The 27,904-nt window shown below is 38.0% G+C and overlaps 1 protein-coding gene across 1 annotated transcript in view; it reads left to right on the forward strand.

Moving 5' to 3' along the window:
• galnt18b (UDP-N-acetyl-alpha-D-galactosamine:polypeptide N-acetylgalactosaminyltransferase 18b) overlaps window positions 1–27,904 on the forward strand; it is a 64,227-nt gene that overhangs the window by 14,717 nt on the left and 21,606 nt on the right. The window contains exons 2-6 of the mRNA XM_026379156.1: window positions 7,838–8,033; window positions 9,959–10,125; window positions 16,786–16,969; window positions 18,264–18,461; window positions 18,720–18,834. Of these exons, the coding sequence (XP_026234941.1) occupies window positions 7,838–8,033; window positions 9,959–10,125; window positions 16,786–16,969; window positions 18,264–18,461; window positions 18,720–18,834 (860 nt within the window). The remainder of the gene's footprint in view (window positions 1–7,837; window positions 8,034–9,958; window positions 10,126–16,785; window positions 16,970–18,263; window positions 18,462–18,719; window positions 18,835–27,904) is intronic.

Genomic DNA, 27,904 nt, shown 5'->3' on the forward strand with positions numbered 1-27,904 from the left:
GCTTGAAAGATTCCAGGAGATATACTTTAAAACGTCATTGCCAGTGAATAATTGGTTCTGGCTCTGAAAGAAGATGGATGTTCTGTGTGATAGATTAATGGTGCTCTTCACCCTGTACTTTTCTATGGCTTAGTCCACATCAGTATATTTTCCTGCTCTGGGTCGAACAGTTATTTTATTTTATTTATTTTTTCCATTTGTATCAAAAACTGATAAGTGCTTTTCTGAGAAAATGTTACACCCCAGACACCAGTTTATAAAGAAAACAACCCCCGTTAAGGACAAATGATGATAAACGCGGGGCACAGATAAAAGTTGCATGATAAAAATTGAAAACATACAGTGAAAAAGCATTTTTTTCACAAGCTCAGTTCTGAGAAAGCCAGTCTGATGGGAGGTTATAGAAAAGGCATCTCAGATGACTGAATTTAATGGAATGACAAATCCAGCTTTTCAAGTTGAACAGTGGGAATGAGAAATGTGGCACAGGAGCAAAATGTCCAGAGCTGGGTATCAAATAATGCCAGCACTGTCGCGTTATATCTGCTGTTGTTCTTCTTCAGAGGAAAATATTGCACCTAGTTGCTCAGAATTTGTTGGCGTTAATGACATTGAATTTCTAGAGGAGAACTCTTCTCCTAAAGGATAAAAACGCACAAAGAAATCCTTTGTACCCTCCTGAAGGGCACGAGTGATTTCAGCGCTTTAATGAGGAGAAATGAACAAAAGGGGTAGAGATGACAAAGGCTGCTGCAAGTAAACATGACCCTCCTCCTAAATTCTGCCACTGCATATCTCATCTGGGGAATAAACAAAGAGAAAGACAAAGCTACACTCCCCTCTCTTCTTTCAAGAGGAAAATGTCAGCGTGACATGCCAGTTACTGATGCGTCCTAATGAGAGAAATCCCCCCTCCTCACACACAGAGGCTCAGACAACACCTATACACTGGTGGACTCCCACCCAGTAAACAGACTAATTGGTTATTAGCTGTATTTACTGTCTGTACAGAAGGGATTTCTAGTGAGAGACAAGTTATAAAATAGTACAAACCGTACCTGTACTTTTTATGTGCAACAGTTGCTGTTTTCTGCAACGCAAGTATCTACTTCACAACACACTTTAACCTGAGCGGTCTAGGTAGATTGTTAGGGCTCCGAGTGCCATACATCTCAGTGTTGACTCATTTTATGGATACCCAAAGCAAAGTACTTCAATACAGTTCACTCACAGGTTCTTTAGGTTCTCTTGACAGGTTTGCGCCACTTATTAATGTAAAGTTGTTACAGACAAACATGTTTGCAAATAGCTCCAAATGTTATTTGCATGTAACTCCTTAGAGAAAACTCACACTAAACATGAGGTAGTGGTAATGTAACTGGAAACAATAACCGCACCATGACAAAAGGGAATATGAATTAAATGGAAAGTAATGCATATTGGATGCTTTGAAGCACTAAAGTTGTACAGTAAGAGTTACTTGGCCGTTTTTAGTCAATTTGTTTCCATGGTTTACAGTGAATTTGATTGCTGTTCAAGTAAATGCAGCTGGGAATTTCAGCAGCTGGATCGTATAGTGTTAAGGTCGTCGGCTTCCGTGTCTTCACTGGGGTTCAAATCCCAGCTGTGCCCTACCTCCATTAGGGCTCTTTAGGCAAGACCTCCTTACGCTTACCCTGCTGATGCTTTGGATAAAAACATCTGCTAAATGTAAAATTGCAGGAAATGTTCGACATTAGTAAAACAAAAATAAAAATGTTGTTTATTTAGCTTTGTTTGTATTTTTAGTGGCACAAATTGGAATTAGAATTCAAGGCTTTTGGCTTTAGTCATTAAGTATTTGTACTTTAAAGAACACCTGGCCTGCAAACAACACACAATATCATAAAGTCAGTTTTGTTGTTTGGAATGAACACAGCTGTATTCATAAGTACTAATATCTATTACCACTAATAATGTGTCATTGTCTTCTTCAATGTGGAAACAATAAGAGTAATTGAAATTTGCATAGATTAAAAGCAGTTATCTAATTTAATTTTTATTTATGTGTACTGAAGATCCCAGTAACTAGTCTTTAGTCTAAACAATGGGCAAGTTGAGGCTGACGATCTAAGTCTTTCTGCCTCCTGGGGAACTGAGATGACAACTAATGGAATCAGCTAACTAATGGAACTAAAATTAAACAATGTTCAGATGAGTTCACTAATAGTAGATAAACAGCACTGAAGTGTGATCTTTGCTGCCAGTGTGTCAAGTGCAACGACAAAGGACTAAACCTAGTACGTGGTCCTCGAACAAAACATCAGCACTTAACACAATTAGAGGATGTAATTGTGTTAAAGTGCTTAAAGTGTTATTAGCATTTCACAATCAATATAATTAATAGAATTTTCTCTTAAATGAAAAATAAAGTGAGCTCAAAGATCGAGAGCAGAAGCTGAGATGTCTTGAGCTGCTTTGCAGGAAATGAGGGGGGGTAAATGTAACAGTGGCAGCATGCAGGCGATTTTCTGCACTATGAAAACTTACTTGAGTGAGGAAAGTCTTTTTTTAAATACTTGAACTTGTTTTGCTGACAGCTCCTTTGATATCAAGTTGTAGAAACGTTGTGCTCTAACATTTTCATGTAGACGATGAGATCTGTTTTTTACAGACTGAAGTCTACGTCTCCTCCCTCTCAGTCACTGTCAGAATGAAGATACAATAAATACTTTGACTGCACCACAGCACAGCTTGATGTTTGGCTTCATTCTTCACTCTCATTATGTTCTTCACAGTCAATCAGTAAAACCAAGAACTGCTAACTAATGTTCTAAATGTGTGTCGTGTCAAGGTCAAACAGAGAAACTCATCTGATTTAAACAAATATTCACTTGTCAGCTTCAATTTGTAGTGAGATACTAAATCGCAGTTTAGTGTGCTGGGTGAGATAACATCTATTTTATGTATATCCTTTATTTTTGTTTTACCTAACATTCCTACATTGCTGCAGTATTTAAAGATCCCTCAGTAAGTTAACAGAGAATGAGTGGTAAAGTCACACAGAGCCAGACAGAAACCAGCTACACAACACAAGGGTCTTTGAACAACAGCAACCCACATAGCTTTCTCACAGAAGTCTCTCTGCACTCTTGTTCAACAAGCGACCACACAAACATTCACAGAGAAAAAAATGTCTGTATGGACGCTAAACAACTAATTATCTGCTCAGTTCCAGTACATTAAACAACATGGGCAAATCACTTTGGTCCAGGTAGGAACTATTAACAACACACCGTCTGCCTACAACCTGTAGCCACAGCACAAGATTGTTGACTTTGTTGTTTGTTCCCCACAGTGAACACCAGCCCTCTGGCAGCCAGCTACTGTCAATCACACATAAACACATGTGGAAAAGGAACCTTTCTGATATTTCCCCAAAGAGCTTTTTTCTTCCTTTGAATAATAAAAGAACAACTAACAGTAATTGTAAAAAAAATAAATAAATAAAAACAATCCCACTAACGTTATGTAATACTACATAAAAAGGGAAGTGTAAAATGTGACAGATTGAGAGTTTACCTGTCTGTAAACCATGTACTGTTCAGAATAAGAACGCTTCATGTGCAATAAACATTTCCAACTCACTGTCCTTTATAATCCATATTCCTGGATGAAAGTCAATTGAAAGAAATATTCCTACTGCTAGACAAACATTAATCTAACCTTAAGACCAGAAACTGGCAGATCAATTGCTCGAATCAATTCTTGAATTAATTTGTGTGGTTATTTTAATAGAATTATGGTTTTAATTTCACTTTCTAATTCGAACATTAACATTCATTTAGAGATTTTTATGTGTCCAACATGTAGGAGGCACTTTACTTTTTCTGGGTTATGGGCTCTGTCTGATCACTGGAACACATGATCTTCATCATTTGCTTTTTCAGCCTGAGAAAAGCTGCATTAACACAAAAATCCTTTCTATGTTCTATCCTATCTATTGTTCTGAAAGTGGAGTTTCTGATGATCTTCACCCTGGCAGGAGCTTTCAGATTTCAGGTAAAAAAAAATGAACTAGGCCTTAGGCAGCAGGTAAACAGTCGGTTTTTGAAGGTGATGTGTTGGAAGCAGGTAAAATGGATCTGAGCAACTTCGGTGAGCGCCAAACAGTTAGAAACGGGGTTCAAACTGTGGTTCTAGTGTGGTGTTGGTAGTAAGCAGTGGTCATACCTACCAAAAGTGGTCATGGGCACACAAAGCTCCCTAATTTAATACAGCCTATGATCGACGGGTGTCAGATGTCTGAACAGTGCATGGCAACTTGCTGCATAACTGCAGCCCGGTCAGCCCATGCTGACCCTTGACCACTGCCCAGAGGGCCTACAATAGGCTACCTCCAGTATCAGATTTACCAGGAGATCTCTTGACCAAAATTTTAGCCTTATATTGATTTTCAATAAAACTGCTGCCGTGGCCAAATGCTTTCTTCTCTCCTACCAGAACACAGCTTAGATTTTGTAGTAAAAAAATTCAGACCTACAGCACTTTTATCAAAAGTCTACATCTGTACCCCTGTAAGTTAACGTTGTGGGGAGGAGGGTTATCTCTGAGGTGTCAGAAATGATAATGATTTATGCTTGAAATTCAAAACAGTTTCCTCTCCAGGAAGGCAAGAAGGGATGAATAAATATAATTTGATAAAAATCGTTGTGTATTGTAGCACTGTTTCATCACAGTGAACTATCGTTTATGAGATCCAGTTTAATAATTTAACACGTGGCTGCTAGCCTCTGAAAGTCAGTTCATGGAGGACCTCGAGGTTCTGTTTTTTTTATTCAGTGGTGTCTTAACTTTGTTGGTCGAGGATTTTTCTTTGTATGTCAGTTACTCTGAATGACTCATAATAAGTTGTATGATATAATTTTCTCCTGACTCTCTCGTCTGTGACTGTGGACAGCTATAACTCAGTTGTCTTGCTGTGCACGCAATTGAAGCACACTTTGTGCTGCACTCCACACACGCCTTGAGTGCTGCTGGGAAGCTTAGGGAATATTCCCCACTCCACACACATACATACACACTGGTTTTGCCTCAGGTGTTTGGCTGTGCTTTACTTGAGTTAGCACAAGGTTAGTTGAATGAATGTATACTCAAGAGGAAACCATTCTCCAAACAGCAAGGTTACCACCACATGACCACAGCACAGTGACTTTTAATTTGAATTTCAACAGCTTTTGCTTGAGTTTAGCATTGATTGCATTATTTGTTTTGGTTTGAGAGAATATAGCTTTTAAACCCTGTTTCTATGCTATAAAATATGAGATTGTACTGTTGTGTTGCTGCTTTTTCAAGACAAGGGATTTGAACATCAGCACAAGAGGCCTGTTTGTGAGTTGGCTGCCAGTCCTGGAGTTAGGTAGTTCAGTCTTCCTCTTTCTGTACTGGGACCATAACATAACATTTTGAAATACTTTTCCAACATCGTGTTTTTCTTGTGTCAGCTACATGCCATTTGCCATTTTCTGATAAAATTACTGTACAGAACATTATGAGCAACTGTGATCCATCAGTTTACAGTAGCATATCAAAGTCTTCACTAACTCGTGGCAGAAATATTTGGCACTTCAGTTGCATATGCTCAATCTCACCTCTGTCTATTTGATGATGAGCAGGTAGAGTACAGTGGGGTTTAAGAGCTTGGGATTAGAACATGTAGTAAAAGTTGGTGTCATCAAATGACTGGAGACTGTGTAAAGGTCAGACTCAGTCTGAAGTAAATATAAACATGTTTTCTAACCAAATAATCAAATCTGTGAGAAACTATGTTACAGGATAAAAACAGCAGACAATTTTGTTCACCTCCCAAATAAATTCACTGTAAGCTCATTTTTGTTTTGATTCACAATGTAATCCCTTCACACCTGCCTTCATATTGTTGTCTTAGTTCGTACTTGGCTGACACGGTTTGTCACTCCCATGTTAAAACAGTCTGTTCATGAATATTAACCTTTCCCAATCTGCTTAAACACACTCTCACACATACAAATCTACACACACACACACACACACACACACACACACACACACACACACACACACACACACACACACACACACACACACACACATTTAACCTTGACTTTTGCATACAATTTTACTAGAGGGTCAAACCTTTTTTTTTTTTCTTCTGTCCTCACAATGATTTTGTTGTTTCAGGTTTCTGATATCATATTAATTTCTTACTATATCTAGCTATGTCTATGTCTATTCAAAAACTACTTTTATGTAAAACAGCTTCTGCACAAACAGCAGTACATTCATTAACAGAGGAACTCATTCTTCCTTTTCTAGTGTGCATTTAATTTCACCCTAAAAAGGAAACCAAAACTGCTTATTATATCTGGTGGGTTGTGAAATACTCCCCTATAACTTTAGTGTGTCAGCAAACTGAAATACTGAAACTTTATAAGGGAATTAGTCTTAGTCTAACTTTTCTATTCTGGTAACATTATTGTGCTGCAGGCAACTGATGCCTTTGCTTTAAATGAAATTATTAACAGCTGATACCAGAAACAGTTTTCATTAGATTTCATTTCCTGCTGATTAGGACATTTTAATTAACAATAAGCCCTCATTATCCATGACATTGAGTGTGGTAACATATTATGAATTTCTGTCCATTTTTGACCATCATTTCCATCTGATTGCAGGAGTATGGTGCATAACTAACTATACTAAGGCAACTCATCATACTTCTTACAGTAATTGTCACTGATCAGTGTACACGAAAGTGACTTTTTTTCCCGAAATCTCACCAGCCTCTCACCCACACCCACATGTTTTCACAGATCATAAATAGCATCACAGTTCAATAACGCTAAAGCTCTGCAATATTCAGCTTTTACTGTGGCATATTATGAAATCCCTGTATAATGTCCTAACAGGTACTAGAGTAATTAAAAAATGAAAAACCTGAGAAAGCTGCTTTTATTTATAATGCAAATAAAATAAGGCTACACTTAAATCTAGAGGTACCGACTGTAATCATGCAAGTGCAATTGGTGGATTTTTATTGTATATGTCTTAAAATGATTTCACTCCATTTCTATCTGCTGTATCTTTGGCATTTAAAGCAGAAGCCTATGGGTAAAGCTTCCTGACTCAGTTTGGCTCCGAAGTGCATTAAAACTCCTTGGAAGCAGTACAGAATGTTTAACAGATGCCACTTGTTATTTTATGGAGTCTGGACATTAACTCAGTCTATCAAGGACCACAAGAAGTAATATGCTGTTTGTCACACTAAGTGTGTGTTTGTTAAACGTCTCCCTGCTCTCAGCACCGTCAGTGCAGCACAGCTATAAAATGAGTCAAGGCTGTACTCATTTTGAATTCCTTAGTTTCCAGCCCAAGAGATACACAGAGCTCTTTTACAGTCTTATGTAGTGTAAGATCACAAACACATGAAGCTTCACTTACTTAAAATAAATATATAAATAAAAGATTCTGCTCGATTAATTATATGCATACATGTGTATGTTACTCTAGCTATGCCTTTAGGGAAATATGTTTTGCTTTCTCTTCTCTACTACTGTACCTGGCAGTAAAGATTGAATCTTTTGAGATAGAGCATCTCATCATGTATCTGAACTCCCGGTGTTGCTGTTGAAGGACGGCCAGTCAGTTTTTTTAAATAACAAGACACCCTTCACCTGCGAACATATATTACAACTCAAGGAAAACCGCATTTATCACAGTGAATGTATTAGCACTATAATTTTTCCACCTATTCTTTAACTCACTGAGAAGCTGTGACCTAAGCAAATATTCATGCTATTTATCTTCCTGTGCCTCATAGAGACTCCAGGGAGGGGAGAGGACAGTCAGGCGGACACATCATTCTCTGACTCGTCACTGTTCTCTCACTGGGGTCAGGAGCTCAGCCCAGACAACCGGCGAGTGGCACTGAAGATGTTCCAGTACTATGGCTATAATGGCTACCTCAGTGATCGTCTCTCATTAGACAGGCCGATACCAGACCTCAGGCCTGACGGGTAAGATTGTAGGTAGAATGGTGTTATGATGCTAGCTGCTGATATATTATCCTTTGCTTGAATAAATTAATTTGCCTGTGTTCTCACAATAAGGTTGTGATAACATTGAAATAGGGCAAATTTATGGTTGTTGCTTGCCCGGCAATGGACTCACACTATTAAAACTCAAGTATTTTTATTGACACAATTAAGGGTATGTACACAAACAGATGGATTTTCCTTTGTGTCCAAATTTTGAGCTGCAGAATTGGCAGCTTGATTCACCTCACTGACATGTCTAAGGCTAATGTGATCATTTCCACTATGATAGTACATACAATCTTATATTTTAATATCTATATATACATTAACCCTAATAATTTGACTTTTTTGAAGTTATTGCATTAAATTGGTAATAGACACATTTTTCAAGTCAATGGGCCTGGGATGCAGAACATTGTTCAGACACCCTCTCCGTCAGCAGGTGTGTCCTTGAGCATGAACCACACGCTGACACTCGGGCACTGTTTGTGGCTGCCCACTGCTCCCCCCAGGGGGATGAGTTAAATGCAGAGGTCAAATTTCATTGTAACATGTACATGTGACATATGACAAATAAAAGCTGCTTCTTCTGCTTCTTCTAAACATAACATCACGACAGCAACAATAGATGTTGAAAATGCTTTTATACATTATGTTAGAGTAGACTAGGTCTTTACTTGACCAGCAAAAACTGAATTCCTAATGATCTTCATCAGGCTTGGACAGAACACTGGACTATTATTGTAGATTACTTGAATTTTTTGCTATTATTTGTAAAATGCCATGTAGTGTCATTAAAATTTTAATTCAATCTTAAGTTATTTTGAAAGAATTTGTAAATTACATGTGAGCCGGACCATTAAAGGAGAAAGATATGAAAATATTCTAAATTCTTAGTCTCCTTGACTTCATTGCAGTCAGGTGTTAGACCGCTCCTTATTTGTCCAATGATGGAAAAACATGTTACAGAAAATGTCACAGAAGGTGACATCCTGGTGCGAAAGTTTACACAGCTCAGAGATCTCCGGGGCATTTTCTCCACTGCATTTCACTGAACTTGCTTGTCACTGATGCTGCCTCTGTGCACTCATCTAAAACGGTTCCTGGGGATAAATCAATCACACAGGTTTTGCATCTGTGTTTCCCTAAAATACTTTCCAAACATATTGCCTTAACTATTCCTTACTGTTCATATAACAGGCTCTTGTCAGTAATGAACAACACAGTCCCGTAACAGTGATGCTATTTTATTTAACTGGACAGGAAATAAAGGTCACGTTATTTAAAATTAAATTATCCATGGTCATGTCAAGAAGATTCGTATGAAGATTCTGCCACAGATTTGCAACAAAAATACTACTATTAGATATAATAATTGTCTTCTAAAGCATTTGTGTCTTTACACTCAGAAAACAACCAACAAGGATTTAAATTTTAAAAACCTTAATTCAGATGTTTTCAGCTTTCACTGTTTGCTCTTTGCATTTTCTGGAAACAGGCATAAGAGCCTGCACTGTCCATTCATAATGTAAATGTCAGCATGTGGTTGCGGGAAACAGTGTTTTAAAAGGGAAGAGAGTGGCTTGATTGATATAAGACCTTAACACAACCATTCATTTTTTCCTCGTAAACTGACCCCTTTTATAACTCCTTTTATATGCATCACCATTGCAGCAGCACTCTGATCATTAAATAAAAAGAATAAATCCATGAACTGGTGCCAGTGCCTACATTTATACATTGATACATGACAAAAACATCTTGATATAGTCTGCCAGGTAGCTGTGTTGCCATGAAATCTGACCTGCTTTTTGTAATGAATGTCAAATGTATCTGTTAATCCTTTAAGAAAGATGCAGATGTAAACATTGCCTCACCAGGGGTTTGTTCTTTATCCTTCTCAGGTGCAGAAACATCACTTATCCTTTAAACCTCCCTCAAGTGAGCATTGTGTTCATTTTTGTAAATGAAGCCTTGTCTGTTATCCTGCGCTCCGTTCACTCTGCCATCAACAGGACGCCCTCCCACCTTCTCAAGGAGATAATCCTGGTGGACGACAACAGCAATAACAGTAAGCAGCCTTATTTTTACAATACAGCAACAGACCACTTGTGTTTGTCACTAATTAGCATGCTATCTGGATTCTTTATTATTTGCTCTTAACAGTGTATTTAATGGTAATGAAACACATGACACATTGATTATGTGGGTTTTTGTTATTTCCACCAGTTATGTATCTAAACTGATACAGAATTTGTGGGTGAACTGGTTTAAATTGCACATTATAAATGTATTTCTTTCAGTAGCAGGTGTGTACTCTTGCCTGCAATTAGATGTGGCAATTTTTAGTTCAGTGATTAGGTGTTTCTTGCCAAAATGCATCTTGAATCAGAGCATTTAACCCAAACAAAATATTATTTTACTTAACTAGTATGTTACTAAGCTATTCAACACAGTTGGCTAATGATTGTTGTGTTGATACAATTTGTAAAAATTATGAAAATGGGAGTCATACATATTTCTGGTTGTACAAATATAAACTGCTCAAAAAAATAAAGGGGACACATAATCTTTCCTATGTAAGTTCAAGTCTATCACGCATCTGGGATATCAACCTTTCCAGTTAGGAAGCAACACTGACTGGGAATCAATTTTACCTGCTGTTGAGCAAATGGGACAAGTGGAAATTAGTGGCACTTAGCAACAACAGGAGGCTACAGGCCATTTTCCTGTCCTCATCCTTTCTGGCCAGTGCCACTGGAGGTAGCATGAGGTGGTGTCTGCTACCCACAGAAGTTGTTTAGGTAGTGCAGCTCATCGAGAATGGCACATCGGTGTGGACTGTGGCAGGTAGGGTTCTCTTGGTCTCCCAACACACTGTCAAGAGCATGGAGGAGATACCAGAAGACATGCCTGTACTCCAGGAGACATGGAGGGGGCCATAGTAGGACAACAACCCAGCAGCAGGACCGCTATCTGTTGCTTTGTGCAAGGAAGAAGGAGGAAGAGCACTGCCAGAGCTCTGCAAAATGACCTTCAGCAGGGCACTATTGTGGATTTCTCAGCTCAAACTGTCAGAAACAGACTCCATGAGAGTGGTAGGAAGCCCGACATCTGGTCCGGTTTGGCGGTGGGACCACTGTGTGCTAGCTAGAGGTGCCCTGACTGGCATTAGTTACCGGAATGAGATCCTTAGACCTATTGTAAGACCAAATACTTTATGTGGCTAGAGTGCATCAGCAGTTCCTGCACAATAGAGGCACTGATGCTATGGACTGACCTGCCTGTTCCCCAGACCTGAATCCAATTGAGCACATCATGTCTCGTTCCATCCACCGAAGCTACGTCGCACCACAGACTGTCCAGGAGTTAACTGGTACCCTGATCCTGGTCTGGATGGAGATCCCTCAGGAGAACATCTGTCTGCTCATCAAGAGTATGCCACAACTGTTAGAATTTTAAGTGTTGTCTGATTCTACCACTTAGAAGCCTATAATAATGGTTTAAATGACACAATGCGGGCACAGCAATAGCAAATTGTCAGTTTGAATGTTAACAGCCATGTTTTTAGCCACTTTGTGCTGAAGGAGACTTACAGTTTACATATCATGCTTCATGTGCAGAGACGTCCAGCATCTGTGGTATTTACTACTTCTCCTATGGCCTCCAGACTCGTTTATTGTTTTTAATTAGTGGCTGTGCTTGCTGGAGTCAACCGATAGATGAAGAACACTAATTAGTTGCAAAGCTAGGAAATTTGCCCTAAGGCAGATAACAATCCAGCAAGGTGATGAAGTGTTTGTACATAACACGTCAGTATTTGCAACCTTAATTTTTCCATCTGTATTCATTGGACGTAGCGTAAACACTGTCAGGTCGAAAAGATATCTAGTATATGTGAGAGTGTTTGTTGTTATTGAGGTGACTGATGTTGAGGATGACTGATCAGTGACTTTAGTCTGTCATGCAAGGTACAAGAAATAGAAGGTCACCTGTGAAAAGGGGCCATGGTAATTTACAATGTAAGACTTAACTGCATTATAAAGGGAGAACGCTGACCATAAAAAGGTAATGATACTGTGCCAAGGCCATTTATAGACAATACACTTTTAAATGGCCTGTGCGGCTTGTAACAAGGACTGAGACAGCCATTATAGGTAATCAACATGGGAAATGATGGCACAGAGAAAAATATGTGTACCAAAGTCAATAATGCAAAACATATACTGTAGCTTGTTGGAACAAATGTAGATCACTGTGGTAGATCTTGATCAACGTGTTGAATTTAGAATGAGGATTCTAAATTCAACACGTTGTTGAATAGTTTAAAAAATGTACAACTAAAAAGTAAGCAAAGGTTTTCTCCTGCTCCGGGAGGATTATAACATGTCATCCCATAAACATTCATATTTCATCATGTAACTGAGATGCAGGGAACAGTCTCCTTTAGCTCCTTCAGGGACCCAAGTCACGCATTGACATTTTGCTGATGGCATTTCACCCTCTTTGCTTGAGCACTCTGTCATTGCGTCTGATAGGCCTGGTGTTGTCATTATCACCACGACTGTGAATCTTATCTGTGCTAAATATCGTTAGCCTGTTGACCCGTGATGCTGCAGAGATTGTTGAAGGGGTCATCATCCACAGCTAACCTCCCAGGCATGCACAGCTTTACATTGGACATTCGCCACTGTCACAGCTCACCTCTGAGAGGCATTAGCATGCAGGAGAATGTGTAGCCATCAAGGGAGAGAAGGGCAAATTGACCTAGCTGATTCCTCCTTAATTGGATAATGTCCCAAGCTATGGGCAGAGAAAGGCTTGTCTGTGTAAGAGTGCGGTTTTGAGAAGGGCTTACTTATAAGACAGGCTGTCAAAGGACTTAGGATTCCATGCTTTAACTTAAATGATAATACTGAGCGGTTTTGTATATACACTGGCTTCACAAGTGTTCAGACCTTGTCACTTGTTTTGTAGATTTAATTTGAAATGGTAATTGAATTTTTGCCCACCAGCCCACACTCAGTAACCCATAATTACAGAATGAAAACTTTGCAAATGTATTTATTTAAATCAAAAACTCTGGTCTTTCATGCACATAAGTATTCAGAACCTTAATTCAGTGCTTTGTAGATGCACCTTTACAGTAATTACAGCTTCAAGTCTCCTTGGGTACCTCTCTACCTACTTTGCAAAACTAGATTTGCCAGGTGATGGGCAGCACATGGTGCTTGATAAATTTAGTGCTTGGAGTTCTGCCCACATACTTCAGTTGTCTCATCAGACTAGACAATCTTTATCCTCATATTCTCATTGTCCATTAAATCTTATTTGGCAAACAATACCAAGAGGGAGGTCATATGCTTTTTACTCAACACGGGCTGCCATCTAGCCACTCTACCATGGAGACATGATTGACGGAGTGCTGCTGAGATGGTCATCCTACTGACAGTTCCTCCTATGTCACCTTTATTATAGGCCACTGTGCTTGTGGGAACACTCAAAGCTTTAGAAATGGTTTTATACCTCTGTCCTTAGCAATGTGTCCACTACATTTTGAAATTTTTTTGGAATTCAAGGCTTGGTTTTTGCCCTGACTTGCTCTGTGAATTGTGGCACCATACTTGCACTGGTTTCTAAACAATGTCCAATGTATTCAATGTGCGCCAAGTTCAGACTCATCTCAGGTATAATAAAAAAAAAAAATACAGGATGCGATTGTCTGATTTGGAGTAAAACAGAAAAGGGTCTGAATGAAATGCCATTTTTGTCGTTAAAGGTTATTTATTGCTGATTGATGGACAATGAAGTGTGTAAAGAGTGAATGTGAAGTCACTTTATATGAGTGTGAAAGATTCTGTGATGATCCGTTAACAGCAGAAAGAATGAAATAATGTTTGGAGAGGTCTTTAGCAGTCTGTTTCTTTTGGTGTCTCTGCCAGATTACTAGTTGCCAGGTGCTTTTTAAGGCAATGATCCAATAAATGAAGGTTAATCCAAGTTCCCACCAAAAGACTTTAGTATTGTAACTGGTTAATTCATCGAACATTTTAGTGTTTATTTAAGTGTTAATCCTTTGATAGTAGAGCTGCAGCTTTTGATTAATCCATAAATTTAACAATTTGATTGGTTTCTATGTATAAAATACTGAATTAAAGTGTCTGATATTAAAGTGTTGCTGATTAGATTTCTGTTAACTCACTAGTCAATGAATTAACTTGCCTTATATTGAGATCTAGATCTATCAAGACAAGAAGACCTGTATATTCAGGATTAGCATTTACAACACTGCCAGTTTTTATATGTAGCAAATAATCTTGGAGAGAATAAGTGTGGATTTTCAGCATCCAAGTTCCAGCAGTATTTGAAACCAGCTGGATATCCAGCAATCAGGGACTGCAGGTCTAGCCAAGGAAAGCTGGAGGGCACACAGGAGCTGGGATATATCAGCAAAAACCAACAGAGCTGAGTTTACAGTCCTGCCAGTTATAAAGTACAGTTCACATGTGTACTGGACCTTTAGCAAATGTATTCATAATGTTTTAAACAAACCCAGGATTGGACATGAGACTTGAGGAACAGCAAGGATCAGATGCATATTTTAAACACGGGTTTTCACAACCATGAATTTGTGTAGTGAGAAATTTTCAAGTTGTGTAGTGCAAAGTACACAGCAACTGTGAGACCGCAACCATGCCGATTTGCCATCTGCTGTGCCAGCAGTAACGCCTGCATGGCGATGGATGGTGTTTAGTTTGAACATCCAAGAAGAGAACATACTGGCTCAGACATACAACCTCATTCAGACACACACTGACATACAGCAAAAAGCCAAAAATGAATACAATAAATGATCAAAATCCCACTTATCAAAAGGTTATCCTGTGCACAGAATTATATGTGACACTGATAATCAAATTATTTAAACATGACATGTTTTTGAATAATGAAGCCTTTAATAGTTTGTGTTGTTTGATCCAGAAAAAACAATGTACACATGAGATGTTAATACGAGGCTACAATAGATGGGAACTAAATGGTGTGTTCACCATTTGCCACTCATCATTAGCTTTAATTTTTATCATCTGAGAAAATGAATGTTGAATGTTTCCTTGTAACATTTAGAATATTTTACTTGGTGTACTGCATGACTGCACAGAAACGTTATAAACATGTTTACTTGTTGTTTCAGTCCAACTCCATCCCAAAGCCCTTTGCTTTCAAGCTGAGTTTCAGCAGGATATCAGTCCTGAAAAATTGATGGCTGTTGGACATCAGCCATTCTTGGTGTAACGAATGCTTTATTATGAACCACAGCACATCATCATTATTTTCTACTCTCACACAAACACATCACATTGTCTTATTTGTTACAGTTTGATGGAAGCAGTCAAAAATTAAAAGTTGAATTAGTTCATCGCGCCTGTTTCTCAATCTCAGTTTTTCAAATCCTTAGTGCCTCTGCTTAAGATCTTAGATCTAGGAAAGGATAGAAACCAATCACTGCTGGGTTTTTGGGGTCAGATATGAACACACAGAACACCATGTATCATCGAATTTCATGTTGCATTTGGTGTTAATAGTGTGTGGTGGGAAATAACAGTTCTGAGTTTTAAGGAGTTCTGTTTGTGTTGGGCACAGAAGCACATAGGCAGGCATGCAGGTAATGAAAATTCACTTAACAAGAAAGCTCCACAGAAAACTGGGCTTTGACATTGTCCTTGACGTGAAATTTTATAATGATGGAAATTCAATAATTCATTGCTTTGTGACCAACTTATCAAAGACACACAATATACTGATTTTTAAATGTTGATTTATTTAATTAATTCCTATCTTATTCTCACATTTAATAATAAAACCTACTGTTCACATAAAGAAAAGAAAGTTCACATTGCACAAAATCAGAGCTGAGGCAGGTTCATTATTTGTTAGTGCACAACCTCTACTGATAAATATCCTGCCGAAGAAAATCTCACCCCGGCTGGTCAAGGCAGATGCCCAACCACCCAGAGCCTAATTGTCTCTAAATTTAAGGCACTGGTGAGGTGAAATAGTGAGAACCCAGCCTAGGTGATTTGTACAAGAGATGATGAAACATGGTGCTGTTTTATTTTCCTCTTTCTTTATTCAGATAGTAGTATAGTATAGGTTTGGCCTTAATCAATGAATCTCTGATCAGTTTTTATTTCAATTTCCTTTATTTTATTTATTTTTTCAGTTGAATCCCAAACAAAAAATGTCTCTAAAAAATGTAAATGATTGTGTTCGTGAGGAAATTTGCAGAAATATTATACAAGTAGCACAGGCTCTGTTGTTCTCCAGGGACTCATCCTACAGTATCTACGTAGCTCAGGTAATAATGCAGGTAAACTCTGAAGTCAAATACTTTACCGGGCAGACTTCCTCCATCTCCTTCCCCCATGCTTTGAGAAGCATTGCAGACTGATTCCTCAATATTGCAATATGCCGTTATGACTGGTGAGCTCCATGGAGGTCTGCAGTGCTGGCTCAAGCTGCTGCCTCTTTGGTTCAGTGATCAAAGCAGTGAGGCATGAGTACTTTTGGCCTCCTACCAATGAAATACTACCCACTGGAGGAGGACATGACGACATTTTGTGGGTGGAAGTTTGCTCATAAGCAGCTCTCACTTTACTCACCTACCTCAAATGGGAGTTTCAGAAAGTGTTCAGATACTCATGTAAAATTCATGTGTCTGTCTGTTCTGTAGATGAGCTAAAGGAGAAGCTGCAGGATTTTGTGTCCGAGACCAACAGCCAGCATCCAGGATTCATTAAGATGGTACGGCATGCCAAGCAGGAGGGTCTGATCCGGTCCAGAGTGAGCGGGTGGAGGGCTGCCACTGCCCCAGTTGTTGCCCTGTTTGATGCCCACGTCGAGTTCAATGTTGGGTGGTGAGTCACTTACTACATATGCAGCACAAGGTCAACACAAGAGAGCTGCTTCTTGAGTCATATCACTCTGTGTGGGTTTGGAGAAAATTTCATTTAAAAACGAAGACTGCATATTGTCTGTTTTCTGTGACAGTGTTCTGTGTCTAAAACAAACGTGCAGCCTGCATCAGATAACCCTGCATACTGTCCTAAATGTGTTAGGACAATCTGTTATTTAAATCCTGATTGTAAAGCACCAGTTTGACATACATTTTTCAATTTATATGAGGAGATCTTTCAACTTTTAAATACAATGGCTATAGGAAAAGTAAAGCTGGATAAATAAAGCTGGATCTATCTAAGTTAAATTTACTATAAACACATTTTGAACTAACAACATACTAATCATTGCATTGTTCTTGTCTATATGTAATTGAGGTTTCTCTTCATAAAGGAAGTATCTGTGAATTCTTAGATTGCTCAGACTGCAAATCGCTCTCGGCCTTTCAAGAGGGACCATGAAAGACATAATGTTATAAATAAGAACTGATGATTTTCCATGAAGCTGTTAAGGTTTGCAAAGTAACCTCAAAATGTTTAGAAAGACATCAGAACATGCAGCATTGTGTATGACCTGAAAAGGGTCAGTGTGTTTATCAAGGTCATGTTAGGATGTCTGTTCACCATGTAGCTTACTTGATGCTGAGTGGTGGAGCAGGACAATGGCAGTAAACATCAAACTAAATGTAATACAGAAGAGAAAAATAGAAAATGTCCTAACAATATGGCTGAGCTGATGCAGTTCTGAAAGTAAGAAAGGTCGAAGATTCCTCCTGAACATTGTGCAGCTACTGGAAGAGCTTGCTGGAGGTTATATACTCACTAACTCACTTCTGAGTCACATTATGAATTGCTGCGATGAAATGTAACTTTGATGAGTCTGTGATTGAAATTGTCTGTTTCATTGTGAGCACAGTCTGCCATGGGTTCATGAGTTTTGTTTCCAATGACTGTTGTTACTTCATTTTGTTCTAAACAAATTACACTGTGTCCATTAGTAAAGATTTTCAACTTGAATAAATTGCTCATCTACATTTGTTCATTTTTTGAGCAGTGTATTTTATCTCCCCCATAGGCCATAAAAATAACTTCAGCATCAGCTTATCAGATGGGCAATCATCCTTTGTCAGACTAATAAACTGAATTCAATTCAGTGCCCTTGCATGACAGGCATGATCTCAAGATAATTGAGAAAGAAAGCCTGTCAAAACAAAAATACTCACTGTAAAATTGCTTTCTCTCTCCGCATTTCAAGGGCCGAACCTATTCTGCAGAGAATTAAAGAGGACAGAACCCGCATAATCTCCCCATCATTTGATAACATCAAGTACGACACATTTGAGATTGAAGAGTATCCACTGTCAGCACAGGGCTTTGACTGGGAGCTGTGGTGTCGCTACCTCAATCCACCCAAGTCCTGGTGGCACAAGGGTAACAAGAGTGCACCAATCCAGTAAGTGAATACCACAGTGTCTTTACTGACTCAAATAATATAATATGATTAATGTGAACTAAAATGAAATAAACAATTATTAAACCTGCTAAAAGAGTAATTTATGCAGCATTCATGAACCAATTATATGTTGTAAAAGGCTACATCCCTCTTCTTGTCCCTGCTGTCACTATAGCAACTGTGCCAAGCTTATGTTACCTGTGCACAAGACAGCAACAGACAAACCAAACTGATCTTCATCATCTTTAATACCCCTAGGAGCCCAGCCCTGATTGGCTGCTTCGTGGTGGACAGGTTGTATTTTGAGGAAATTGGTCTGCTGGATGAGGGGATGGAAGTGTACGGGGGAGAAAATGTGGAGCTGGGCATCAGGGTGAGTAATGATGTCACTCCCTGTGGCCCATGGGTCATTGTTCATCCAGGTAATGTGTGGATAATTAACTATGATAATGACACTTAATGGTTATTGGGAGCAAGGTCACTGTGGGTCTCCTCCTTGTACGTACAATATTAAACTCATTGAAAAAGTGTAATTTAGCCTTAGGCAGTGTGATCTTTGCTTTTACAAACTGTGTAGAAGTGGAATGACAATTATTAAATGGAGCCGAGAAACAGCCTTTTCACTAATATAATGTAATCAAGTCCTTTTATTTTCATAAAAGTTTAAACTTCTCAATGTCAACATAGTGCTAATAAAATAGGTTTGTTGAATGCTACAACATTAAACCTCAAAAATAATGGATTTATTAGCTGAAATAGAATATAGTGTTCATAATTATGTTTTTGTTAGTGTGTAATCACCTGGTTAAAGAGAATCATTGTTCTGTTTAGCCTAAAATTAACATTTTATGTCTTCTTGGGAAGCTGACTCCTTCTTCAGAGGTCGCTATGTTTCTCAGTATGTCTGGCATATGATATTGGAAGATAAAGATGCATTTTGTGTAATATAATAGTAGAGTATAAAAAAAGGATGGTGTATTTGGGATTTTCTTTTAGATAAACTATGTTTATTTAGTCCAAGTCTTTGCCAGCTGTTGTTTAGATTTCTAGTTTTATTCTTTTGATTAACTGTTGAATTATATATTATTTAGAGTAGTATTCAAAACTACTTCTATACTGCTAGAAATAAAATCCTGTGTTTAAAATTCTCATTTGTTGGCCTGTAAATGGTCAGCTTTTAATATACTGAGTCTAATGGCAATATGAAATACCTGTAAATTTAAATCTGTAAATGAAGCAGGTTTATTATGATAACAATCATCCTCTGATGATCCCACTGAAACACATGCGAGAGCTTTAGGACTCAAAATCATTGTTACTGTTAGCACTGATGTGTAAAGAAAATGCCAACATGGTTCAAAGCAGATAGACATACAGTATTGCGTCTGTAGTTGGGATGTACTCTTCTCTCAGTGCTTACAGAAAAAATAATTTTTTTAGCTCCCATTGTGCTCTGAATGGGAGTTGAAAATCGCTTGGTGTGTGTTCAACTCATCAGTACCACAAGCAGATGGGCCAGAGAAAGAACAACGCTCCTTAGGGATAGCTAATGATAGCACACATCTACTGTCCAAAGATCATTAATGCAGCTATCTGCCTGTTCAATAACAGCAAGAAGCGAGGAACAACTCCTCCTCAGCTGCAATTACATAGACTGCACTGTGAGAAGGACATGGAGATAAGTTGACGACATTCATATATGAATGTGGAAATATCCATCCTCACTAATGACAGAGATGCAATCGTCAGAAGGAAGATTAATCCTGCAAGTCATTTTCTTCTAGAAATGACATGCATTTACATTTCTTGGGACTGATAATAGACTCTGCGACTGTTTTATAGCTGGACACATTGATGATTTCATCACATATATTATGAGCCAGGCTCTTAAAGCTACGTATAAACATTTTGGTTCATTGCTCTGTTACTCCATTTAAGTTCGGCATTACCCTCCATGCTGTTTACTTTCTTGGTTCTGTTGGACTAAAGGAACTCGCCTTTGCTTGGAGGTTAATGTAGTTTAGACTTTGGTAATGCTTTTAAAAACAGAGGGCGACACAGAAAGCTGAGAGCTACAAGACTTGAGGACCCTGGGTTGGCCCCAGATTAGCAGTCTCCCCAGCAGGGTCTGTCTGCCTGTCTGTAGCGTATTGGTCATGCCTCCAGACCACCTGCCAGCATGCAGACTGGGCTGCTGATGGATCCGCAGAGACACTTAAACCAGGCCAACACCTACAGGCTTTGGCTGAGGCTTGATAGGGCTGTACTGAATAGTGTGAGGGTGAAATAGACCGCTGTTCTCCATTCATGTTTGGTCACTAAGTGGAAACTAAATATTAGTGGCATAATATACAACGATTAGCATTCCTATTAAATATAACGACACAAGCATTTGTTTTATGTGTAGCTTTCCTAAAACAGCTGTGTTCTGTTGCACTAATGTGAACTGACTATTTCTGTCAAATCGTATTTAATTTTTACTCTTATTTTGAAGGATATGTCTTATATTTTCCATTGCTTCCTTAAAGTGTGAATGGATGTTAACAGCTTCTGTCACAACACAAACTGTAGAGCCTGTTGTAAATCCCAAAAACACACTTTTTGTTAAAATTAAGAATATATCTTCATTAAATCTTCTTGTTGGCTCTTTGACTGGCTTAGCCAAGTTAGCAATGACTTTTCTTTTACAAATACTGTCATCACTAATTTCAAACTTGAGATTTGAGAGTGAAAAATGTGCATTTGTTTGTGGTCATAAACCACGATCTACACAAATGTCTACGGTTGCACAGATGGTGAATGCATTTCCATTAACAGCACAACACATACTGTAGATCAGCTGGCAGAGTCATTAGGGGAAATGTCTTGTGAGAACCAAATATCAGGCCAATTATTCTACAAATTACTACAATAAATTGCAGAAATATAAAATACAAAGTTGGCCTCTCACAGCTGTTTTACACTCTGAGCTTGAAGTCATAATGATTTTTCAAAAATTGTTGTGCATATGTAGCACACCTAAGAAATAGTTTTTGCAAGGCGATCCTCCAAGTCAGACTGCAAAGTACAATATAGCAAATTGGACTTGATTCTGAAGAATTATAATACGTAGGATCTCCCAAAACACCTGTGAATACTGGGTAATGTGCCAGTGAGGCGGCCTGCAACAATGCATCACAAGAAAACGAAAGCAGACATCATCACTCTCAACGGATGCCAGGAAGGCTGTGGTGAGAAATGATGATCATTGAAGGTTATGAAAAACAATTATCAGACAGGATTTGTCCATGTTATTTATGGAAGTGGCAATAAAACAGAATTAATGTCATCATAATGATTTACACATTAGATTTCACCCAAAGACTTGGCATGAAATTTCGATCAATGAATAACATCATTATGCTCAGTATGCAACTTGTAATATCAGCATTTTAAATGGCAATAGGAAAATCTAATCACGTTATTTTATTTATATACCACTATAAACCAAAATTTGACATCCTCTATAAAAACTAAGAAATAAAAATTAAAGAATACACAGCAACAACAAAGATCTCCCTCTTCAAAGACATGCAATGTATGTTGTGTGTTGGCCCTGTGATAAAGCGGTGACCCATCCGTCGTGTACCCTGCCTGCACCCTTGCTGAAAGACAAACATTATGTTAAGAAAACAAAGCATTAAAGTGTGTTTTTCTGTTTTTTCACTTTCTACATTACAGTTTTGACTTTCTCCATTATTTGAAAGGTGCAAAAGATTCAGAGTCCTGTATAATCACAGAGAATGAATAACAAAAAAGTTGTACCATAATGACTGAGTCAGTAATTGTAGAACAGCACTGATTGAGTTTCATGACCCCCATGCTGCTGAAAATCCATTGAACCCCACTGCGTAATCTCAAACCAACAGGACAATCAATGAGAAAGTATTTTGTCTGGCAGAGGTAGTGTGAATGGTAATGGAGCTCTCTAGCACAATCATAAGAAATACAGCAGCTACATGCAATTAAAAATCAGCAAAGCTGCCTACAATGATGCTGTTTGAACCATAATTTAGTCCTAAAAAGGACTACGGTTCAAACTGTAGTAACCAAAACGACACCTGTAATATCACTACAGTACTTCCTATAGTGCCTTCCTAAGTATTTTCATTGCCTGCAAGGTATTAAATGCCAAACACACAGAGTTTTATACTTTTAAATCACAGTTTAAAACCATAAAAACCTTAGTTTTTACTGAACATTTTTTAACCTCAGTTGTTTAAATTATGCTTATCAGCATTAATATTATCTTACAGCTGCCTAATGATCAATATCACGCCACATTACTGCAGGTAGACAAAGCTGTTTCTACAGATATTATATAATATGCAGATCAAATATATGCATATATGGTTTAAGTGTACTGTGATGACATTCTTGTATTTCACTCTATAAGCTGAGTTTGCTTCTTTAACTAAATCGAAAACCAGGTGAAATGACACCCCAGGCATAAAACATGGCTTCAGCAGGAGCTCACTATTTTATTATTGTTGATAAAAATTAACACTGACTGGGGAAACAATAAACTACATATAGTAAAGGAAGATTTGTGGACAACATGTGGTTCCCTTTACAGTCTCGTTATCATGAGCACACAGGGAGTGATATACTGCAGCAGTGTGGATGAGTTGAGGCAGCAGAGAGTGAATACTAAAACTTAGATCCCTATGGAGAGGATAGGTCAGATTTGACAGATCTGGCACATAGCAAGCAAAGGTTCAGGTTTTGGTGGCAGTATGTGCAATATCAGTCCCTTATGCTTTTTCACATCTCTACCTGAGCTTTTGCCCTGCATGTCTAAAATCCTAATCACAACTCTCATTATCAGTAGAGAATCCTCTTTAGACATCTACCTTCAATAACTATGATAAATGGTTTCTACCCTGTTGAAAGTTATATTTACTCCACTGCCGGTCTTGATATTAAGGATATGCCTTGAGTTACATATTCATCACCTTAAATACTCACATCTAGCAGCAATGAAAGTTGAACTTTTAGTTATTGTGTAGTTTTTTTCTAGTTCTATGAAGCGTATGAATGAAGACTACTGACCATTAAACATGAATGTGAACAATTCAGGTTTATTTGCAAGTGTTTTCTGAGGAAAGAATTGAATTTCTAAACCTCAAGGATGCACACGATGTGTTTTGGTGCTTAACGCTAAACATTAACGTTTTTTTCTCGGATACAGATTTTTTGTGCTGATGATAACAATTGTGAGGAGGAAGGAAACTGTTTGGATTAAAACATAAATCAAGTCCCTAGTCAGAAGACTTAGCACACAGCAGAACTGTGCTCATCTGTTGCTCCAGGCTTTTATTTGGTAATAAGTGGCTCTGAAGTGGTTACAACTGGTGGGATTTCTCTAGTTAGATGTAGCGTGTCATTAAGAGTGCTGAATTCTTTATAACACTGTTTCTAAAGATAAAATCAGTCTGCAGCATTAGACCAGATACAGCAGCATTTGGATTTTATCATGTGGTAGAAAACTCAGTATGCTGTTTTAAAATATGATATATGATATAAATGCTTGAAGGGTGGATTTCATTATTAAATACTTGAGATTTGAGTGACAAATAAAACACCTTTATAGCTTCTACAAATATCATTTAATAGACATCCGTGGTAGCGTATGTATATAAATCGTTTGAAGCATGAATTTTTATTTCTGAAGACTTGATAAAGAAGACTCCTTAAGCCAGCATTAGCAGCCCTTTGATAACTAGGACATACAAGCAACCAATCAAGAACCTCGTCAGTGTCTCTGCCCTTCTAGAAAAGCCATTTTTTTAGCTGGATAGGATGTGATATTAAGTGGTGCATTAATAATTCAACACTATGAAACTTCACATGGCAGTCTGTGCGTATTACTGCAGGCTTGTCTCCTATAAATTACATTTATATGCATTTATTCTTTATTAGCAGTTTGTTTTCAAGGGCACCGTTCAGAGCCAAGTGCAGGTCAGCAAAAATAAAAGAGGATGGGGGTTATCATGCTGGATCGGCATGTAAAACATTAACCCTCAGCACTGGCAGCTGTTTTAATTTTAATTTCCCATGCCATTCTAATATTAATCACTGTTTAGAGTTATCATATTTGAACTGTTACTTCTCCCAAATGACCAGTAGTGTATTTATTCTAATCTTTTTGCTATTACCTCAAGCAATCTCTTCCCACACAAATAGTTTTAGCTTAATGAGGATTTTGTTTGTCGTGCTCAAAGTGTTGACACGTTAACTTGAAGGCATTGAGTTCTGACTCATCCACAGAGCGATCAGCTGTTTTCATTAGGCTTATTTCAAACTTATGAAGACATTTTTATTTATTAGAAATTGTTTAGTGAAGTGGGCGACAGAATGATAAATACCAACATAGATGTCCTGGGGAAATAACTGGTAAAACTTATAATATAAGCATATATATACATAAAACTTACATAAATACATAGTTTCCTTCTTTTGCTGGAGCTCAAAGTGACAGTTTTAAACCAACATTTTTGTCCAATCAACAGTTCAACACCCAAAGATATTCATATTACTATCTCATAAAAAACATTAAAACTAATCTTGAAATTATTAATAGGTTCTGAAACACTTCTGCCTTCAAGTGATTTATTTATATGTTTTTCAAAGTTGGTCATCATGAAGGAACTGTTATTGAAGCTGGAACACGGTGGTGTGAAAGAGGAGAAGAGTTCTCTGTTCTCTCTACATGAGTGAGTGAGTGAGTTGATTTTTAAACTTAGTAATTTGCGTTTGAACATTTGAATGACTGTTTATCTCGCTGGTTTAATTAATGGCCACAGTGAGTATGAGGGTCGGTCACCCGCTCCTCTCAATAGTCTAATCAAGCCTGCACAGTATTCCCTAATAATTTCCTCATCAATGTCATCTTTTCTTAGACAGAATGTAGAGTTTTGTTGCCTATTTTTATCACCTACAGTCCTTCAGCGAACACATGTTTAAATCTCCAAGTAATTCCCATGAGATGACATATTGTATAGGAAGTATTTGGCAGGATATGTGAAATATAGGCAGATTTTATGAATAGAAGTTGGACATTTATGGCTGGGGTACTCAAATACAGTCCATTTGTCAAACTTTCTCAGTGGAACGGATTAACAGAGACTATATACACAACAGATCTTTCTGTAGTGATGGGAGAAGTGACAGCTTCATTGTGTAACTATGTTTTGGGCCAGAAAGGGTGCGATGACCAGGCGAAAACACTGACTGATGTGCTCTTTGATGGGTTTGCTGCAGGATACTAAGTTCTCCTCTTCAGTAAAGTATGTAAATGCAGCTTTAATTGATTTTACAATAAATCTTTGGTAGCTCGATGTGACAGCTTCAGGCCGGTGATGTTTATTAGTTTTAGCTTAAAGATCTGACGACAAAATTGTTAAGAATGATTCTGTTTTGTTGACACAGCACTCCTCAAATTAGCTACATGACCTGACCAGGAATTTGTTCATTTTTCACCTTTTAAAATTCTCGTCTCTTCTCTACTGGAGTAAATACAGGAGCTAAAAGATGTGTGTGACATCGCTTGTAAATGCTGCACTAAGATTTAACTTAAAGTGTGTGTTAACTGATCCATATCTGAACCAGAATCCTCCTACTGAGTACTGTACCGTGGTGAGACAAGTCTAAAGGTTAATGTGGTTTTCTATGTTCAGCTTTGTGCTATTATAACTTTAATCTTTGTTATTCTGTCAAATTGCGATGTTGACAGTAGGTAGTAGTTGCATGAAAACGTGTTTGCACGTGTAACGTGGGCATCTCACGTAACCCTACAAATAGAGCAAGCATAGTTAAAAGCAGAAATATAGAACATGTTGCCAACTGAAACTGTTGACAAGAAGGGATTCAGGCACTATGAAACACACATACACTGTGAAAGACAAAAAAGTTTAATTCATATTCTATTTCACATTTTCATTCATATTTTTATTGAATTTTGTTTTGGTATTTGATGACTTATTGTTTTTGCTGATTTGATTTCATTTCTTTGGCTTTAAACACTGTCAGTGTAAAGTGCATGTCTGATAGGGGCACGAATTGAAGTGATTAGTTTACTATCAAATAAAAATATCAATATCATATCAAATACACAAGAACATAAGTAAAGGACTGCCCAGCTCAACATGAGTGCAGGTCTAGATTTCACAGATGTTGTGGAGTTTGATAAACACCGCCTTCATGCTGCAAAACATAAATAAATAAATAGTGATAATAATAATTCAGCTCTGACCTACCTGTGTGAAGGATATCTCCCTCTTCACTTTCTTCACAAGTTGATTTAGGATTGTCAGTAAATGATTCAGCTTTTCTGTGGAGGGGATGGGAACTGTACTCACCTTTTCAGACAGCACACACACATACAGTGAAAACTCTATGCCAATTGTCTGTGCTGCTTCAACTCTGTGCTCTGGGCAGCAAAAGGGGGAACTAAGCTTTACCTTAAAAGTCAGTCTGTGCTTTGATGTAAAGGGTTTTATTATCCCAAAATAAGGAGGAAATGTGAAATGAATGCAGTGGGAAATATTAGGGCATTTTTAAAAAGCCAGTTAGGATTTCTAGAGGGGCACAAGAGGTGGTGCAGGCAGATGAAAGCAGATAGCTTCAGATAAACAGACATGCATAAAATAAAAAAAGGGAAGTTTCCTGAAGCAGCATAGTTAATCAGAGGAATATGTGGAGCAAAAAGTTCCAAAGGTTCTGCTCATCTTGTCAGGAGGCTGCAGCAGCATGTGCTTCCTTTGCTGTTGCATTTCTTTTCAAGTTTTGACAGTTATCATCGACAAGGTGTCACCACATTTGCACATCAGAAACTGTCAAGATGCTTGTAACATCATTGCTACATATATATTTAAACTTTCTACTTTTTTCTTTTGAGCACAAATAACAATATTGTTGGACCTCACATCTACAAAACTGGTTCGATGACCAACAAAAGTGTAATTTTTGTGAACCCCTCCTGTGTCCTCTTCCTAATCTGCTGAAAACAAAGTTGCAGAAGTCGCTGCTCTGCTCATTACTCTCTGTGGTCTTCAAATGTCTGTCTATGATACTGTTTATAATAAAAATGCAACCTACCCCATCATATCCCCACCTCCAGCTTGCAGTGATGACTCACGGCATGACTGATGCACATTCACCGTCTTCACTGAGACACAGTGCTCTGTTACAAAAGGGCTGGATGAGAACCACTCTTACAATTTCATGCTTTACGGTGTCTGTAAAATACTTTCCAAAACTAAATTGGTCATTTTTATTGCTTGACTTGATCATAAGATAAACAGTAGCACCTTATAGCCTCATAGCTTAGCTTTAAGCCATATATTAATATAGGCACCTATTTTAAATAATGAAATAATATCACATATGTAAGAAACAAAGGA

Source organism: Anabas testudineus, chromosome 3, assembly GCF_900324465.2.
Source record: "Anabas testudineus chromosome 3, fAnaTes1.2, whole genome shotgun sequence".
NCBI lineage: Eukaryota > Metazoa > Chordata > Actinopteri > Anabantiformes > Anabantidae > Anabas > Anabas testudineus.